This window comes from Dermacentor andersoni, chromosome 3, assembly GCF_023375885.2.
Source record: "Dermacentor andersoni chromosome 3, qqDerAnde1_hic_scaffold, whole genome shotgun sequence".
Lineage (NCBI taxonomy): Eukaryota > Metazoa > Arthropoda > Arachnida > Ixodida > Ixodidae > Dermacentor > Dermacentor andersoni.
In genome coordinates this window covers 29,592,919-29,613,584 of record NC_092816.1, presented here as the reverse complement: position 1 = coordinate 29,613,584, position 20,666 = coordinate 29,592,919, and the positions used below count along the sequence as shown (strand labels likewise).

The window sequence follows — 20,666 nt, the reverse complement described above, 5'->3', positions numbered from 1 at the left end:
AGGCTATGTAATTTTTAGGTGTTTAGAATTAGAATAAGTGATGACTATCACGAATTGCTTTGAACAACGCGGATTTGACTGTAGAAATTCTTTGCAACTCTGCAATCACTGATTTTTTTAGGAATTTGGGAATTAAGTGGTTGATGGGGATTTTTCCTTCGGCAAGTACTAAGATGTCTTTCTTTAAAAGTTTGTATGCAGCGGGGCATCTTTTCGAATGCTCGCATGTTTGTTATTGCACGTACAATGGGCGCAACGGAAGAGACATCTGGAACGACGTGCCAAGCGATACAAAGTCAGTGTCGGTCGAAGCACGAGATTCACGTATCTGTGTCCTCTTTGCCGCGGACGCAGGGTCGAAATGTGGAGCAACCCTCTGAGCGTGATCGCGGCCAGCATCCAACAGAACCTAATCGACACCGTGCTCCTCCGACAGCAGACGGGTCAGCCTCAAAGCCGCATCCACACCGGGGTCTCTTTGTACACGCTGACTGAGGAGGAGATACGCGTAAGTTCCCACACACGGGTTGCCTGCGGTCTTTCTACCCGCATTCACACAAGCAGTTTCCAATCCTTTAATCACAATGCCATCCCAATCAATGACGCTGAACAGCACAGCCGGCCCAAAGCAACTTAGGCAGTAAAGCACAAGGCCGTTTACTCTTAGGCTTATTGAAGAGCTCACAGCACCAGCAGCGTGCAATTTGTGCATGTAGCAGAATTCTCTTTCGTTAATAGATAGTGCGCAGTAGGAATGATAGTGACCACAAGATAAAAGGTTGACGTTATTGTGTGGTTCCAGCCGCTATAGCAGCTTCGCTTTAAAAAAAACAATAAAAATAGCTGCAGCCGTTGCACGACTGCCCGCTCAGTATTGCTTCATACTCGTGTACAGGCCAATGTCATCGAGCGTGATCCGCTGAACGACTTGGCCGAGCTTCTGCAGCACACGTGGGCCTACTGGGGCGTCATGGGCTCTGTGAGCTTTGGCCTGATCATGTCGTCGTTCGTGGTGCTGCCCTCCCTCGAGGTGTGCAGCGAAGCCCGTCAGCTGCAGCTTATGACGGGCGTCTCCGGGTTCCTCTACCTCGTCGCCCACTTCCTCTTCGACCTGATCTTTTACCTGGTGCCGATGACGATAATTTACGGTGGCTTCGCTGTCATTTTCAACCTGCACGGCGACACGTTAGGTAAGACGCGTTCCTGTACACCTGCTTAAGGAGACACTATATAAGCCTATGCGGTATTAGCAAATTGTTTTTAAGAGTAACAAAAAAAAGGCCAATGTCAAATTCGCGCAGCAATCACTTTGTTTTACAAAGTAAGTCGTACGTGGCAAGGCGAACACTTTTGCGGTTGAAGCCGATAGTCTAGGCCCCGAGAAAAGAAAAGCAACTGCTAAAGTTACGGAAGGTCCAAAGTACCTCACGCGTGAATACTATTTTCCTCTCCCTCCCCCCCCCCCCCCTTTTCTCGTCGTCCAGTAAAACATCTTTGTAAGAAAACAACGGTTTATTTTTGTGCTCTGCTTGAGGTGTAGGTACAGTTGTACGGCTCTGGGATTGGTCAACTTGCTAGCAGATTTATTTTTGTCCTGACCATACGTGCAGTGTAAGATCTGTAGGCAGTAGCTGTGCTGAACAAGAAGCCCAGCGACGTTGAACAGACTCATCGCTGATCACCGAATTAGACGTTTCAGAGTCTATCCTCGTCAGCTGTGGCTGCCCGTTCACAGTTAATTCGACTGTGATCGGTGTTGACGAACCCACATTTACACTGTTCATGGTGATCTCCCACTGAGCCGATGTGGGACATGAGTTGGTGATTCCTGTGTCCCTGAGGTACTGTGGATGCGTGCGTTTGCTGTTGCTGAGCTGTGGACTTCAATTCTTTCTTGCTGCAGAAGCAAGCTACTACGATGTGGACTTTTTTGAGCAATATGCGTACTCCGCAGATTTTTCTTCGCAGTCCTGCATCCGGTGAATGCATTTTGGTGTATCGGAAATACGGTTTGTTGGTCACATTTTGCTTGCGTCGGGTAGAAAATCTGGCGCATTGTACGGTCCCTTCTCGCTTGCCGGCTTGGAGCTGTATCTGCTGCTGTGCCGCAGACTCCGCTGACAAGACGAGGGTGTAAGCACGATCGAAATATGATGTCACGTTCAGCCAGCAGGCGTTCTTGGAGGTGACTGTCTCGTATTCCGCATACGAGACGGTCTCTGTACATGATGTCCAGATGCAGTGTAGAACACCTCCCACTAGTGGTAGGTATTGTCGCTGGCGCTGCTGTGTCGAGGGATGTGGCCGTGCCGACAGCTACTAGTGGCGGCGATGCTTGCAGCGTCCATGTCGGGCTTAATTCCCAGTTACAGACGCGTGCTATGTTGCCTAGCACTACAACGTATCCAGCAATCGAATGTGTCGGTGCCAGGTTTTGATCGAAACTGACGCAGCTCAGCACCTCGTTGGGCTTTGGGTCAAATCGTTAGTCAAGGTGTAGTCTCAAAATAGACATCTCAAGGTCGCCTTGGTGCAAGCAGCGCTTGTATAATGTCACACGTGGACTCACCACAGAAACGCATGGTGCGAACGCCAGGATTTTTCTTTTCTTCGAGGCTCACGACTTCACCACACGTCCGCACGTGAGCGTGGCAGAGCGCGCTTCTTGGTGCAGGTGATATCGTGAGCCTCGAAGAAAAATTCCAGGCCTTCGCACAATACGTTGAAACTTCCTTCCTGAGAGTAGTCCGGAATGTGACCCAAGTTTCTGTGGTCCAGCTTGCAGCTTCCACCAATTCCTCGTCGCCAATTTAGCACATCTTTGTAAGAAAACAACGGTTTATTTCCGGGCTGGAAAAGGTGGTGGTCGCTGATGGGCACCGGGCAACAAAGCGTCCGGGAATGCGCACGACGGCGCGCATAGACCTGGAGGAAGCCACTACCAGCTTTGGTGCAAGGTGATATACCACCTGGGCACTCCGAGTGGTCCACTCTCACGCGACGTGCAGGCGCCCGTCGGGCAGTCATTCTTTTTTGAGTTTCATGACGTCGCAGAAACACTGTGGTTTGCATCTTTTCAAACACACGACTTTCTTTGAAAGGTGTATAACGGTATATACACCGTCCGGTTCCGCTGCTGGTTATGGGAACACTAAATCAATAAAAAATATTAACCTGTATTAGTAAATTAACTTTCTAGGACAAAGGAAACGTCACTCTTCCCGTGAGAAGAGGCTCGATAACCTAGAAAAGACAAGAAATCAAACACTGGCTGGCGACTCTGCCTTGAAGTTCTCACTTCCACCAGCCAGACGCGACGTGCATGGTTTTAGATGGTGTCTGCTCGGTCCTAATTATTTTTTGTCGGTAAATATTAACTGCTCAGTATTCTAAAAGGGTCAGACTAAGCTTATCAAGATTCGAGAACTTTCGCTCCATTACAAACAGCCCTAAATATGAGAAAATACTTAGCAATCCACGACGTCATAATGACGCATAGCGGCACCTGTAGTGTTAGCCCTAAATTAAGAGAACAAGAAGTTTCGGCTTAATGTTTTTTTTTTTTTTTTTTTTTTTTTACATAGTAAACGACCTCTTACCGCGAAATTAACAAATATTGCCTTTTGAAATATTTAACTGTTCTAGTATTCCTCTTCGCTGCACCTTCAATGGTGTACGTGTTTGGAATGGCTTAGCTATTGGCGTGCGCAGGCAGGACAATTTCTTGTGTGGTGGTGTCAATTAATACTGGTATTAGTGTAACACTTTGTTATTAATCCTAAAGGTTTTTGGCGACCGCTTACGTAACTATTTGTTACTTTGTTTCAGCATCGCTGCTTATAATCATGATCTCGTTTGCTCCCCTGGGCATACTTCTCCCGTATCTCATATCGGAGCATGCCTCCGACAGTAGCACGGCATATGCCATTGTCCTCGGACTTTTCGCGATAGCAGGTAAGTTTAAGGTGTACGTTTTCGTCTGTTTCTCTTGCACTATTATTTTATCAAAGCCGTAGTGGCGATAACGTTTATCCCCTCGATGTATAAGCTTCCATCTGAAAGCAAAAAGAAACATGACACCGTTTCGTAATTTCCGCATCCGATAATTCCACATGATCGTACGTGACACGGTGTGTTTTTTATAGGATAGCTTACTGACCATAAAGATATGTTGAACATTGAGGCTGTGATTAACATCGGTTTACATTAAGGGCAGCTAGTCTATTCAGCTGAATTATTTCGCTATGAAAAAAAAAAGACAATGCACTGGTATAATTATCTTGTTATGCGTCCTCATTCTTACCTAAATTTAACTGTAATTTTATTTTTCTTGGAAAAACGCCGATGTATTCCTCTTTTCTTGTCCCGCTACATTTGTGTATGTAATCTAACCCGAGTATTACACGCGGTCCTCACCTTCGAAGCTACCCGAATACGCTTTTAAGCGGGAAAGGTTCTATTGTGTCAAAAAACCACACGCATCAAGCGAGAAAATGTCTTTGAAAAAGGGACTTCTTTCTTGAATAGATTTGTAACACTTAGTGTAGATGTACGAGCATATGGTAGGGGAGTGAATACAGATCACCTAACGGTACACGCACCAGCATCAAAGCACATATGCACTCACGGAAGTTGATTTGTACATAAGTATACATTTACATCGAAATACGTATGTGTAAACTCAAGTATGGCACATGCCTGAGCTAGGTGTATGCACAACACTAAATGAATTCTAGCGGTAACCACTGACATCGACGTTAGCAAAGAAGCTGTCTTTTGTTGATGTTTTCTACAGGACGTCACTTTGCATCTTTAGATAAAAACATCAACGCGAATGGCTACACCTTGAGACGCCGTGCTCAACGAGGGTGCGCAGGGTTCAAATTGCAGTAAATCATTATTTTCCACATATAGGTGAGAGAATCGTGTTTCCAATAAAAATATAATTGCGAGACTTGTTTTCGCTCTATTCGTTTCTTTCTCTTCCTCTCCTTTCAAGAGGAGAAGGACGAAACGAAAAAAAAATTTATCCTGTCGCGAACAACACAGCCGTGACATATTTCGCCCTTTGCGCCACTATTCCTATCTTCATGTACTGGTATTCTAGCACACGCATATAGTGTGCTCATGTCGGCATGTCTGTACGCCATACTAAACACATTACATAATTAACGCCTAAAGCAGTGCTCGAAGCGTAAAACCTCGGCAGCTTAGTAAATAGTTCATTACTTTCGCTTGGCTGGAAGACGAAAAACAAAAGGTGCCATTGCGGGTGCATCAGAGTTAGCTAACCTCTGCCCCGTTGTTCCAGGTCCCGGCACTATAATCGGCTTTCTGTACGCGTCCGACGCTTTGGAGGGCCAGAACGTGAGGCTGCCTTTCATGTTCTTCCCGCCATTCGCACTCTCGGCCACAACCGTGCGCGCCGTCAACCTCAGGTACGAAGTGGCAATATGCGATTACCTGCGAAGCAGGAAGAAACTGCTGGACAAGCACATCGATTTCTGCGACTCGGTGAACGCGTACGGCTCGGCCATAAGGTTTTGCTGCGACGGTGAGTGTGCCAACTGCATTCGTCTGTTCACGGCGGTATATTTCGAAAAGTGTTCGTTAAGAGTAGAACAACCCGACAATGATCGAAACGACCAAAGGCCAGGAGAGACTCGGTCTGCGCCGTGCTGTCCATATACGTTCGCGTAAGCTGTGCCTCCACGCTCAAGCTTTGCGATGACGTGCGCGCTACAAGCCCATCTTTCTATTGGGTAAAATGCGAAGGTTAAAAGACCGTACCGGAGAGCGTGTTAATTACGATTTGGATCATGCTATATTACGGTTGGCACAAAATTCCCCACCGACAAACAAGAAACATAGCATATGATTGCATGCGGTGCTTCTGTAAGATAAGAGGTAGTAAAACATTATTTGAGAGGGGGTGTAGGTTAGAGAAGATATGTATACTTGGTTCGAGAAAATTGCACAAAGGTGTAATTATTTTTCGAAATATTTAAAAGATAATTGAAGAAGTTTCAGCAAGATAAGCAAGAAGCCGAGAAAATCACAAAAGGCCAGCAGCATTGAGCGAGATTCGCCCAACGCAACATAGCTTAGCAGAGCCTTTATTTCTATCTTTCCTATAGGCACTATAAATATGCGCAAATACCGGCAGTAAGTTGTGGAGTGCGAGGTTGTTTAACACATCAAACCTTGCCATCCAGAACAGCATATTTCGTAGTTGTGAGTATCACTGATGCGAACAGTTGGTCTATTCTCGATACGATAGGCTTGTCAAACTCGCAATTGCTGCCTTGCGCTTTCATGGCTCCATATAGCCACGCGAAAAACAGTTGATCGAAGTGCAGTGCTCCTCCTGCCTGTCTTTTTTCCTTCTTTTTTTTTTTGATTGCGCACGCTAGTTCGGGCTGATTGGCGCTTTCTGAAGCTTAACCGATTATCTTCTCAACGAGTACTTTTATTAGTGTTTATCAGTCATTCGCGCTTACTCTCGGCGCGACTAATTCAACAAGCAACACTGGCGGAGGTTGCTTAGCACACGTACGCCGTTACCTCGATTTAAAGCAGGAAGAACGGCGTTATATACTCGCAGGATTGCTGTTTGTGATGGGTCGACATATTCTAAACAGCAGTTTAAAGCCTGTAATCCTACTGTCTATGTCACATTCAGAATTTTCTGTCAATATATATACACAACCATGACACCCTCAATGGCTTTCAAGGCATCAGAGAGGAGTGGGTTACAGGCATATCACACATTCTGTATCAAGAAAAAAAAAGAAAAACGAATTCAGAAGCACAAAGAAAAAGGAAAAAGCTCACCGCACAAGTACTCCGTACAGATGGTTAACCAGCAAAGCTTAAACGTGAGGCCTCGGTGTTTGTCACGGGGTAATCCCAACGGTTCATCAAGCGACGGCTTGGTAGGCTGCCGGATCCTTGGTAGTGTTGCGGTTCGAAGTGGCGTTAGGGCAAGGAATCCACCAAGCCCATCGACGAATACGTCTCGTAGCAGGAATGAGGGAAAATGGGTTTATTTGACATTAGTTAAGCAGCTCCAGTTACGGAAGCCCACTCCATGCAGGAGCATGTTAAACATCCGAGTTCACATCAGGACACGTCGGCCTCACTGCGCGAAAGGTCTCCGCATTTAATACCGTCGTCTTCCCTAGGCCACTCGACTAGGGAATTTGATTACTGTATCGCGGCCAATCATAATCGTCCAATCAGTTCCAATACCCTGCCCATGATATCGCATCGTTCTACAGTATTCCCACCTCCGATGGTATGGAATACGTGACAGGATATCAACCTGGGAATACAAGGTCGGCGCTGTTCTTCGGTAGCATTTGATGTTGGCCCTTTTCATCATTAGTTCAGGCTGTCAGGTAGGGGGATTTTCGTGGACCCGTCAGCAGTCGGTGTCAACTCTGCATTGACTTCTGGATAGGCGCTGATGGATGGGTGGGGTTGCCTCGTGGCTAACGTCTAATTAATGCGCTTGGACATGTTGCGAAGCAACAGTAGGCAGTTGCTGCCTGCACTTGGATTCGCGAGCCTGCTGTCGTGCCCGGGCTGCAGCATCGGCACGGCGTAGCCGAGCTCGTTCCCGGTTCTGCTCGCGGCGTTGCTGATCAAAAGCTACCTACTCCTCAGGAGTACGGATGAGATGTCGGCTAGCCATTTCGGAGCCGGAGAAAAACTGCTACGCGAGCGCTCGGCTGCGACAGAGCAGCGACGTCGCTACTGGCGCAACCAATCGCGCGTCTCGTTCTCTCTCCCTCTCTCTCCCTTTTCATTTTTTTTTTGTCGCGCATGCGCATGAGGTTGTGCCGCAGGAGTTTGCGGCGTACAGTCGACGGACGAACGCACGAATCGGCTAGCCATATACAGCTTCGCTGTAATATACATAATAATTCAGCAGGAGTACGCCGAGTGCAATTTAACTGGATGGCGATTCAACCTCTATTTGAAGTTCACCAAAGACAATACGTTCCTGGGCGAGTTGGGGTTGAGAAAGGCGCGGAGTCGCTTAGCACGGCATTTTTATCGCGTCACCCCTTGCGTGGAGGGAGTAGGAGGACCATCACACTGCTAGTAGATTTTTTGACCGCACCATCTTCGGTCACGTTTTTAGACTGCGTTACCTTCGGAATCGGCCCACGAAATAACGCTAGGAACCCAGATACCCAATACAGTAAAGTGGGGGTAACCCGCTAAAGTAGGCATTGCATTGAAAGCTACAAACCGTCCTGTTTCTTTAGCGACTGTATCTGTCTATTCTTTTGTTTCAGTACTGATGAACAGAACTCGGAGCCCCTGGTACGAAATTACAGCCGTGTCCATTTCGCCGCACGGAATTCTCCAGGACATCTCCATCATGCTCCTGCTGGGCTTCCTCGTGTTCCTCTATTTGCTTTACCGTGCCCTGGCACTGCATCTATTCTCGAGACAGAAGCTGGAACCGCCGCCGCAGAAGTCTCCAGACCAGGAGGATCAGGACGTTGCCACCGAGAGAGCGGCCGTCGAGTTCATCTGTAGGCAGAGACGCTTCCACCAGCATACGCTCGTGGTGCGAAGCCTGCACAAGGTGTTCGGCCCGGTGCACGCCGTGCGAGGGCTCTGGTTCGCACTGAAGCCCGGTGAGTGCTTCGGCCTGCTGGGTGTGAACGGCGCTGGCAAGACGACCACGTTCCGAATGCTAGCCGGCCTAATCCGGGCGACGTACGGCGACGCCTACATGAAGGGCGCCGTCCTGTCCGACGAGACTCGGAAGGTGAGGACTTAGAGGAGCTGTCACTGAGCTACCTTTTGCTAAAATGGACTTCTACGCTCTTATAGCCATGTAGGTTCGGCAAAAAAATTAGGAGGACTGACTCGGACTCGCTCACGAAATAAATAACTTAGCGCTCAGTCGGACTCAAGACTCCACGACACCGGATTCAACCGGGCTCACTCGAACTCGCACTCACCAGAAATCTGACTCAAAAGGCTCACTTGTACTCACGCTCACCAAATCAGTCCTAGCAAGGCTCACTCGCACTCAAATTCACTAAAAGCGTTCTCATCTGGACTCGCTCAGACTCGGACAAACCGGTCGGTGGGAGCCTGAGTGAACGTAAGGGAGTCGACACATGAGTGAGTTCGCCGACCTATGGTTATAACACTGTGAAACACGAAAGCAACTCAGTGATATAATCGGTTTACTAGGCGGACTTTATTTGCACGCCGGAAAACCATTTTCTTTAAATAAATATTCTGGTTAGATGATAAAAGCAATTTCTCCATGCACATTGCCAAAGTAATGTCTTCATTTTATGGTAAATAACGCTTTTCTTTGCCAAAACACGAAGATGAAGATGGAACATCGTGTGGTGGCCTTTGTCGGTTACAATCTCATGCCGCATCCTGGATTTTCATGTCACCTCGCGGTATTCGTAAAGCCCTACCCGGCTGCTTTTCGTCGTCTCGGCAACATATAGCGGTCTATATAGATCAAATTATTGTCATTTTTTTTCGAACACTGATGGCAAGAACATGAATAAATTACTTTCATGCAGTTTTATGTACATCTGACTTCCATATTGGGGATGAATATTTTAAGTAATCCTTCTAATAAATTTTGAAAAGCGTTGAAGTGAATGTGCCAATATAATGTACAAGGGTTGTCAGGAGGAGAGGCTGCCTACGGTCTACAAGAAATTCAAAACATAATTTTTTTCTTTTAGGCAGAGCTTAGTTCACCAACCTGTGCGGAGTTTGGCGTGGGTCGGTCGATCTAAAGGCTGCGTGTATGCTTCGGTTTCTGTTGTTGTTGCTGCTGACGTTTTTCTCTGTAGCATTAAAGGGACCTTAGGTCGGTCTTGTACTCGCCAAGTAGGCTTGGTGGGAACTTAACGCAAGCTGTCGCTCAAAAAAAATAAAACAGAACAGTTCCAATGGTGGGATGTGAGCCAGGATACCCAAGTAAAACAGCACAATTGTGACAATCCAAACGCTCATTGATGCTTAGAAAAGCGCGAAGGCCTATAAAAGCGTATCATTATTAATTCCCACCATGTCACTCTTCACTCGGGACAGCTATACATCTTGAGGCAATGGAATAGCTAATCTGTGTTAGCAAAGCGATAAATAACACGTTTAGCGTGAGTGCTTGCTTAACGTACTTGTTTCTTCCTTTAGAAGCGATAATCTCTCGGTATGAACCATAGGTATTAAAGGGCAAGAGGCTGGAGTGTGAGGACTGTTAAGAACGAACAATGCTTCGCTTACAGCCATTGCCACAGTACGTGGACCTGCATAATAATTTTTTTTTGTCTCACCAACGCCTTACACAGTGGCAATCGAAGCTGGGCTACTGTCCTCAGGGCGGAGCGTTGTTGGACAAGCTGAATGCCTACGAGATGCTGTACCTCTTTGGTCGCCTTCGTGGCGTTCCCGAAGACGTCCTCCCCGGGGCGGTGGATCATATCATATACGTTACTGACCTCAGCGATCAGGCGGCAAAGAGGTGCCAGCACTACAGGTGAGCTCACTGCGACTTCCTATGCATCCTTACGTACGAGGCCAGTAGGACACAAATTACAAGCGGTCAAACCCAAATAGTTTAAACGCTTACCGCGAAGCACTCACCCTTCTTCGAGGCTTGTTCAGGCCAGCATTTTCTAACCTTCAGACCTCCTTCTACATCCTTGGTATTCTATGTATCACTGGTGTTGCGTTTCTAATATTTAATTCACTGGCACAGGGAACTTTCCGGTTCCCTTCAATGCAAGCACACCGCGGATGACTGATTCAGGTATACGTCTGTGACTTTGTCACAAGAGGCCATGGAAGCTGTGAGAAGTGGCGCAGTGGTAGCATAAATCGATATAGCAATACATAACAAATCGTATACCTCTCGCTGGTCAATGGCTGCTCTTCTTAATACAGCCTCACTGCGCGTAGCGTCCTCAGAGTGGTAACCAGGCACATGAAGCGTGCATGTGACACCTGCACGCATCTTCAGTGTGTCGTAGAGACGGCATCGAGGCACCCATTTCACATAACATCAACGGCACTATTTATGCTGTTTCCGAGCCGAGAAACGCACCGGGATGTTTTCGATATGGCCGGTAACAAGACCATACACATTTCCAATCGGATCGTGGTCACCGATAGGCGTAATATGAGCACCCCCGACACTGGCCTTCACCACACCAAAACTGTATACGTCACGAATTCTTCCCACGTGGTTGCTGTGTATATGTTAAGTTCGACGCTTATGCCGTTTCTGATCCTTGTAAACACTGCAGCTGGGTTATTCTTGGAGGCATTTGATTATGGCCTATCAACTCTTATCTTAAGTTATGCTACTGCTTGTTATTTCAGGTAGCAGATTTCAGGTAGAATTTCAGGTAGCAGATTCCTGATTAGGCAAATATGGTCATTATAAGAAGCAAATATTTTTAGCAGATCCTGGAATCAATTTAGGCTGTTCCTCGATTAATAGAATTCTTAATTTCACAATTATGGAGAAACTGCACGATGGAATAAAGTGTGTGCATATACGTGCGGGCTGCTGTGTCCAACGTAACACACTTATGTGCACGCGCCCTACAAGTGACATGAGCCAAAAGACGCGCCTCGTTTGTTTGCTTCGGAAGAGCTGTTGGTGTGGCGGTGGGGGCGTATACGATTTACGAAGGGTGTGTTGTTGTCCCTCGGCACCGCGAACATGGCAGCGGCGGCAACAGGCGCAAGCTGTCCATGGCCGTGGCCCTGATCGGCCTCCCCGGGCTGGTGCTGCTGGACGAACCGTACGCCGGCGTCGACGTGCTGGCCAGGACGCGTATACACGAGGCGCTCAACCCACTCAAGAACAGGACCAAGACCACCATCGTGCTCACCTCGCACAGGTACTCGCCACTGTGCCGGCATTCGCACTTTAATACACACGCTTCCGGCTAGATTAAGCGCAGGTCACGTGTCATGTTCTGGCTACCTTTTAAAAGCTAAGGAATATATTTTAATGACCAAAATAATCAAGCGCTGCCGCTATACCTGATTTCGCCAAAATCCTTCGCTTACGTAGGCACACGTCACGATGGAGCGTGGTGAATTGAATTTATTTTCCGTTGAAGCATTTTGCACGGGGCGAGTCGTTTTGGGGACTCCTCGAGATGTCGCTTAGATCTGTGCAGTTGCCACAAAGCCAAATCCTTTTTTTCTACACAACGGCAACATTTGCACAATACTGCCTCTGAGAGCCGAAACGTCTTCTTGAATTCGTCTGTTGTCGCTACCACTACATACGTGAAGCTCATTCACGTGTAGCCGACAGACGCGAGAAGAACAAGCAGGCGGGTTCAGCGATGCAGTTGGGACTCGTCGGCTGCCGCATTTGCACGAACACCCCATTGGCGAAAAGGACAGCAGCGCTCTACGCACGTACTCGCTAAGGAAGCGACAGCTTCATAGGTCTCGACACACTGCCGTGTGCTCGAAGGACACACAGCCCCTCTCCGAGGCCGCCATCTTGAACGGATGAGATTTACATTCATTTTACCATGCGGGTCCAGCCAATCAAAGGCTTGCAGCAGATGGGCTGACCCAGCCCGCCCCGACGCTCACCCACTTTGAACAAGTGGCATTTACATGAACGGGGCGATCGCATTACGGCGCGATTTGATGAACTTGACGTACGAAAGGATATCTGAACTACCGGCAGCGGGAACTACCATAATTGGGCGTTTTTGTCCCATGGTCATCATTCAAATGAAGACGAAATGTGTGTGAAATGTGCATGTTTGAGCATGTCTAACCTGCGTCGCGTCATAACGAGTCACGTCATCGTTTGCCATCTCAAAGAAGCTGCAAACGGTAGACACATATGTAGGTGCTCATTACAAAACACGGTATAAACCGCCATTAACTTGGCATAGGGCCTTGTGGGAAAACTAGCCTTATACGGTTAGAAAAACACAGTGTCTAGTAAACTTCTGAAAAGAAGGAAAACCTAGACGTTCAATTTTTTATTTATTTTTTAGTCACAAGCATACAAATCCAATTAAAGGAACTGACAACCAATTTCAATGGTACCCATTTTGTTTCAGTACAATGGAAAGCTTACCGGTCAGAGTGTCAAATCATGAAGTGGTAATACGGAAAACGCCGTGGAACATTTTATATCAGAATGCTTCCATCTGCAGTGAGGTCGTAGTCGTTCACTGGAAGCATGCTGAAAACTGTGATAGGTGAGGGTGATATCGATTATACGCCTGCATTAGTGAGAGGTAGACGAGAGGGGCAGCCATAGCTGTGAGAAAGTATTACTTTGTTTATCAAGTCGATGTTCCTGCGATTCATGTTTTCCGAAGTGTTAACATATTTCTGCGATAACAGCTACATGTTTTCGTGCTTTCCTGTCCAACTGCGTTGGTACTAACCAGTCAAAACGACACCAATAGGATCGAAAAAGAAACGACGCTCTTACATGTGTTACGCAGTTCAGCGTGTTGCCGTAACCATGCGTGTGCTTTTGATTTCCGGAACATACAATAAAGCGCGAGTGTCTAATAATGCACAAACTGTAATAGTAAAGAATAATTAACTGTACTTAATAACAATCGACTTACGTACGGTAATCTCGTAGAATATACATCCGAAGCACCAAGATTTCCCCGTGAGGCCTCGCCACTTACTGGTTTTTGATACTTCCTTTGCGAATTTAATATTATAATTCTTACTTACATCGCCGACAGCGTGCTGGATTCTATCACTATAAATCATGGTTCTTTCATTTTCGTACACGTCTCACAACACATTCTGACCAGTTGTCAGTCCCTTTAAGAATAAAGCCAGCAAATGCATAGCGAAAATTAACCCTGATTTTAACATATAGAAACATTAACGAAACCGGTAAGAAAGTGGGCGAAAATATAATTTGCCGCCGATGGAAGTCAAACCCACACCTTCCGGATTAGGCATGCAATGCTTTACCAATTGAACTACGGTGGCTGCTGTCGTTTCAGTAACTTTCTATTGTAAACTGCCCACGGATAGCTTTCTGAAGCTACAAGCAACAGACGTCCGATGCTTTTGTGCAGTATGGAGGAGTGCGAGCTCTCCTGCGACCGGATATGCATCATGGTCGATGGAGAGATGGTCTGCCTGGGAACGCTGCAGCACATCAAGGACCGGTTTGGCAAAGGATACAAGCTGCTGTTCACACTGGAAGAAGACACGTGGGACGCTGTCGAGAAGCTCACCAAAGGCGTGCTCAATTCACTGCCGGAAATCACGGTTGTTGACGTGCGCCGTGTGAGTAGTAATCGCCATAATTGCCATCATTATACATTATTCAGCCCCCGCACCTATCCAGGTATTTACAAAAAACAACATGCAAAGGCTAAGCAATGGCAGCCGCGTGGTTTTGACGAAATTTGTACAGGGAGAGCACAAAGCCCGACCACGACTCAAATTCCGTTCACCAATCAAAAGCCCTCGCTGATACGACGTCAATTCGAGCAACTTGTGCAGCAATCTTCGTCAGTATTCCTTCAAGTTTAGTTTCCAGCAGGAAACATTCAGATTGAAATTTCATTTAACGCGAACAGGCATAGATAACTATCTATGTCTGTTTGCGTCGGCAAGCTCAAAGGCACAATTTCTTTCCACTATCCTACATTGCTACCGTAGTAGAACATCCGTTTTCCCCCAGCTGCATACACCCGCACTTTAGCGATGCAACTCAAGCGTAGAGTTTTTATTTTTATAGAAGTCAACGTGGGGACTTAAAATCCGCAGAATTGTCTTCAGGCAAAAATCCCTGCGTGACCGACCCATCACCTTCTGGCCTGTTTCCTTTTTTCATAGCATGTACAAATGACATTTATTAGTATGCCCTTATGTTGCCGTAAATATCAATATCATACAACAAAAACAAGAAATAATAAGACTAAAAGGTTTCTTGAGAATCCGTCGGGTGACTGACAACTGATAAGGGGAACGAGCAAATCGTGAGGCGCGTAAGGACCGCCACGATTTCCGGCCTGATATTTGATTATTCGCGAAGTGCGTCGGCTAGCGACAGCAGATCAGTTTCTCACGTCGATAAAATGACCTTACTCTTTTTTTTTTCATCGCGTGTCTGCTACAATTGCTCTATGTTTCTCTCCTACGTGCAGAAGGTAATATATTGAACAAGTCGCGAGTCTGTCCTTCAACACTGCAGTTGAAAATTTGCTCTTGCTGCACGAATAACGTACAGTAAACCGCCATCTATGAAGGTTAGAACATAACACAGTTTAATAATACAACTATATGTATTTTAATCTAGATATACGCCCTCTGAACACAGAGCGTAACTGAGCAGCCTTTAGTGCTCTCCGTATGCGAAACTGTGTGTGCACATCACGGGGGCGTGTGCGTGCGTGTGTGTGTGCGTGTGTGTGCGTATGTGTGTGTCCGTGCGTGAGCGCGCGTGTGTGTGTGCGTGTGTGTGTGTGTGTGTGTGTGTATGTGTGCGTGTGTGTGTGCGTGTGTGTGCGTGCGTGTGCGTGCGTGCGCGTGCGTGCGCGTGCGTGCGTGTGAGTGTGAGTGCGTGTGCGTGTGCGTGCGTGCGTGTGTGTGTGTGTGTGTGTGTGTGTGTGTGTGTGTGTGTGTGTGTCTGTGTGTGTGTGTGTGTGTGTGTGTGTGTGTGTGTGTGTGTGTGTGTGTGTGTGTGTGTGTGTGTGTGTGTGTGTGTTTGTGTGTGTGTGTGTTTGTGTGTGTGTGTGGCGTGCGCTGGGGAATCGGTAGTATCTGTACACGCCTGCGGATTGTGTGCTTAGATGATCGTGATGTAGCGTGATCTAGCAGAACACAGCCTCGTGCTTTATAACAGTGCGGAGCAGAGAAGCATTGTTGCGCCTAGACAACTGCGTCAAAAAGCCAGCACAAGAATAGGCTTACGTCAGGGAGAAAAGAGGTCTTCTACAGAAAAAAGAATGTCAAACCCGAGCAAAGTGTACGATAACACAGAAAAGATGCGTAAATATGATAGCAATATGCAAGTAATATATATATATATATATATATATATATATATATGATAAGAAGCCAACAAACAATCACCAAGGAAAACATAAGAGAAAAAGTACTTGTACTAAGTACAACTAATTTAGCGTATGTTGTTTTTGGTGCTTTAGTTTGTAGGCTTCTTATGATGTGAGTACCAATCGGGCCCCTCAGTTCCCTTTGTTCTCGTTCAGGTATAAAAAAAAATAATCTGAGTATCTCCAAGCGACGGCACACATTACCTTGGTTCTGCCCAATTATACGCGGCATTTGCATATTTTTCAATCTTGGGGCATCATATTTTGAATACCCTGTATGCATATAACAACAGGAAGAAGATATTGTAAGTTAAGAGCAGATCTCGAGGAGCACAACGCACGAGACTGACGTTGTGGCCGCGTCGCGGTAAAAGCTTGTCCTCCGTGCGTGGAGGGAGCCTAACCGATTCTGCAGGCATCTTCAATAAAGTTGTTCTCTCTCTCTCTCTCTCCCTCTCTCACACACACACACACACACATAAGAATTGCGCAATACCGTAGGAAGAAGAGCTACAAGGGGAGAGGCTTTAACACAACGAAGAAAATGTTTTTCTTGTTCCATTCTCATCGCAGAGAGTGCTCGAGTTCCGCATGGAGGGCAAGCTTCCCTGGAGCACGTTGTTCTACAAGCTGGCCGTCTTGGAGAAAGAATTTCCCTTCGAGCACGTCCTCGTGTCTGACAACACCCTGGAGCAGATCTTCATCGAGTTCGCTCGGAAAGCGCACGCGGAGAAACCCAGACAAACTATTACTGCTACTTCCACCACCGTTAGTACGAACGCAACCGATGTGTAACATGTCATCCTTATCCCAGGGACCATTAGGAAAGGGGCTCCACATTCGTACTCTCTTATTCATGTGCGCGATTTAATTGACGCCCCACGTTTTTTTTGGTTTTTTTTTTTCAATGATCTGAGAATTCGTGTTGACGTACCTGCAAGAAAGTCTACTTTTTGAATACCTCATGTTTTCTATTAACCTTACTCCTGCTATTGTCACAATTCCTTTTTTTTCTTGTCATGCATTGTCTATTCGCCTAATAAATTGTGTTTACCTGCTACGTGTAATAACGTCCTTACCTTAAGGAGGTACCATAGTAAGCAGGGCCATAGCGCGAGTCAGGACAGGAGGACGAGCAACAGCGAGGACAACCGGATATATACTGCCAACTGCAATTTATAACTTTGCAGGGATGTTTATGCACTGTAGAAATGACACAAAATTGCTAGATCAGAAAAAAATAAATCACATGTGAGCAAGTGACAACATATTGACCATTTAAATGAGTGAACAGAACATCGCATTGCCTCCAGCGCCTGCTGGTATTCCTAAGAAACGCCAACTTTCTTTGCGACCGGGTGACTGGTTGGCTTGCTTAAGAAAGTCCCACTTTCGCGTGCAATATATTCTGGCTGCTTCGACAACTGTGCGAGTGCGACCATCTATGTGCCTAAAGATGACCCCTGTGTGCCCGACCACGGTTGCCAACCACATACGTGGCAACGCAGGGCTAAAAAAAAAACATATTTTATGGGCGTGCCCGTATGACCCACGTAGCGATGGCCACAGCTCAAGGTGATTATATAAACGACCCGCCGCGAACATTTGAAGCACCGGTCACGATTATTCACGATACACGGGCCTTATTGCTTCCCGAATCGGATGCTTCTTCCTTGAAAGCTTGCAAAGCTTGTGAGGAGCACAAAACACCACCCGAACACCTTCACGTTGTCCTATCTTCTTTAGCCGTTGGGCCATTTGATGTTTAAGCGGAATCGTAGCGACCCTTTGGCGCGTATCGGTGTTCCCTTCTGCAGCCACTTCACCATTGCCGTTCTTTTGCCTGCGGATCACCTTTGCTAACTGCGACACGCCAAGCATTGGGGCACGCCCTGGGGCCTTCAGGCGCGATACCCGGGCTTGGAAGCTAGTGCCCACTATTTGGTAGCAAGATCAGTTTAATATGCCTTGGAGAAGAGAACTTTCTGATTCCCAGACCTCAGAATTTATTTTTTCCCGCTGGCCATGCATGCTGGTTTTATGAATCCCGCACGCACAAATCACTTATCCGTTCTCGTCACCACGCAGTCGGATTTGGATTAAGATGTGCACTTTCTACAGCGAAACTTCTACACTACAGATGATTAGACCAACGCCAGAGTACGCATGCGCACATTGTGATCCATACACGAAGACTAACAATGCGGCCTTGGAAATGATTAAACGAAAAGCTGTTCGATTATCTTCTCCAAATTCCATACTGCTGGCTCTTTCTTTTAGTGACTCTCTTTGAAAGTTGTTAATTACTCTTTTTTTCTTAATGAATGACAACGGCATATGAACACTGAAAGCTTGGCACAAATTTCTACAGCTATAGCTTCATTCTACGCCGAAAAGTTGTCAATGAGTCCGAATCTATATCTTAAATCACTAACGTGCGCCTAACAAAGCATTGTCACACACATTCATAAACCCCGTTCCGTGCCAGAACTAACATCTTATTTAGATATCAATTATGGACATTCCAGGCGCATTTCCACCGTCGCAGTCGCCGTGAGGTTCCGTATAGAGTCCAAGAGCAATAAAACCGTCGCCGGGCGCAGTACGCTGTATGTGCGAGTGAAAGCGTGCGAGGCTAAGCTGACGTTCGCGGCTCCATCCGGCGCACACAAGGGCCGGAAGCTGGAAGGAAGCGCGCCGTCTTGGGAGATAGGGAGGGAGAGAGGGGGGGGGGGCGGAGTTGTGCTCCGGTAGCAACTGCCTATTTCACGACCGGGCACAAGGGGCACTGACAATCGTAGCTCAATCTCGCGCACTCGTGGAAGCGAGCAAAGCCGGAAGCAGCGCAGGAGGAGGGGGAGGAGGGGGCTTCGACTCTGCCAGCAAGTACGCATTTTACGCGGCCGCACGCAGTCGCGCACACCGTATCTTGAGAGGGATCTGTAGATGGCTCATACCTTTGTGCGCGCTGTGTTCTGCCACTCTTGCGCTGAAGCGACAACCGGCAGCAAGGTCACTTCGCTCGCTGCTGCTGCCGCGCTTGCGTATTAGCGCATCGACAGGCAGTGTCCGCGCTCATCGAGTGTGATGTGTTCATGTTTGCTTGTGCGCGCTGACAGCGTTCACGGCCGCTGGATAAAAAAAAAGCTTTTTATATCCAGTGGCCGTGCAACGTGCTTGTTAATTGAGCTGGTAAGCGAATGTTTGAAGTTTACACGGCCGATAAAATTACTATCTTACTTCGTATACCTGTTTACTACTTTGCTATCGCAATCGATGCTTCGCCTTCCGGGCGAAACTGGGACTTCTTTTTTTAAGTACTTATTCCTCAGAATGGTCACTAACTGCAACTAGCGCCCACCAAAATTATTAGAAGCTGAGAGCTTTATAATTTGCTGTCGTGATTTTTGTTTTATTCCCGTGTGCTAATTTACTTTTTAACATAGTGCATTTCCTCTTTTTTTGATAGAGCTTTGAGAATTTCCAAAGAACTCAGCTAGCTAGTAGACGTCTACTTTACAGCTTGACCTAGCTAAGGCCACAGCTATTCGCCGTCTTTTGTAAGCTCTACTCTAGACCTAGACCTCCACAAGCCAGCTGGTAGCTCAGCTAATGCTCCGTCCACTTACAGCTCTAAGCCCCCTCGGGAAGCGTTGCTGTTGTTGCGGTGTAGACGTTCAATGTTCAGGTTTGTTTCAGATTCGCAGGGGCTGTAGTTAGCGTTAGCTTTACTTACAATGTTTACGATCTTCGAAGGTTGACGTCTCATTTTACGTCTCGCTACAAAAGCACAAGAAAAGCAATGACCACACTAAAATTTTCATTTAGACTGTGGTCAATGTCTTTCTTGGGCCAATTCCCAAGCAGAGGAGCTGTTGTCAAACCCTTGGTTCCATGCCGCTGTAATATTGAACAAAAATTTCGGCAGAGACTTTGAAGACTGCCTACGTGTGGGAATGCGAAAAAGTTATAGTACTTTCGCTGATTTTAGTTTTCTGCGCGTTCCTTGTCTGTGCGAGTTCTCGCCTGCGTTTTTTAACTGCGCCTCGGTAAGGCCAAATGAAAACGCACCAATGATTTCTGGCACCATGCGTCTTGAGACGCGCCTGCTTGCCCGCGATTAGTTCGTAATTCGAAGGACGGGTCAGCGGCGTTCCATTGGACATTAATGCTTTTTTTTATTTTATACACTCGTTTTATACACTCATGACGCTGCACCACTGCCTGCCGATTGGCTGCGCCACCACGTGCCCAATGATGCGCACACCATGCCACACGTTTAGTCAGTCAGATGGCTCCTACGTGACGTGAGCAATGACGCAGGCACTAAGCCCACATTCAGCCAATCAGGACCGTGGAGCAGCCCTGGCATCGGGGAAGCTTGCTCGTCTAGCAACCCCGCAGGCCCGGGTGTGATTCTTACCCAGACGGAAATTTATATAATGTTCGTGGCAATGTAAATTACAAATTATTACAATGTAGTTTAATGTTCCTGGCAATTTATTTGGCACAGTCAGCAGTCGGCCACGAAGACACAGAGAGACTACGACTATATAGAGAATGTGAAATCGACTGCAG

At 47.0% G+C, this 20,666-nt stretch overlaps 2 protein-coding genes across 2 annotated transcripts; both read left to right on the top strand.

The window, feature by feature from the left end:
- The first annotated feature begins 360 nt into the window (after nt 1–360).
- Nucleotides 361–7,404, top strand: LOC129380196 (uncharacterized). Its single transcript, XM_055078384.2, has 5 exons — nt 361–508; nt 896–1,190; nt 3,829–3,954; nt 5,312–5,554; nt 7,388–7,404. The coding sequence occupies exons 1-5, from the start codon at nt 362–364 to the stop codon at nt 7,402–7,404; spliced, it is 828 nt and encodes a 275-aa protein (XP_054934359.1). The 5' UTR covers nt 361.
- A 444-nt stretch (nt 7,405–7,848) lies between these two features.
- On the top strand, nt 7,849–17,148 carry LOC126518270 (phospholipid-transporting ATPase ABCA3-like). The gene is made up of 5 exons (XM_050168117.3): nt 7,849–8,788; nt 10,350–10,537; nt 11,736–11,909; nt 14,100–14,313; nt 16,662–17,148. The coding sequence occupies exons 1-5, from the start codon at nt 8,312–8,314 to the stop codon at nt 16,881–16,883; spliced, it is 1,275 nt and encodes a 424-aa protein (XP_050024074.2). The 5' UTR covers nt 7,849–8,311; the 3' UTR covers nt 16,884–17,148.
- The last annotated feature ends 3,518 nt before the right edge of the window (nt 17,149–20,666 follow it).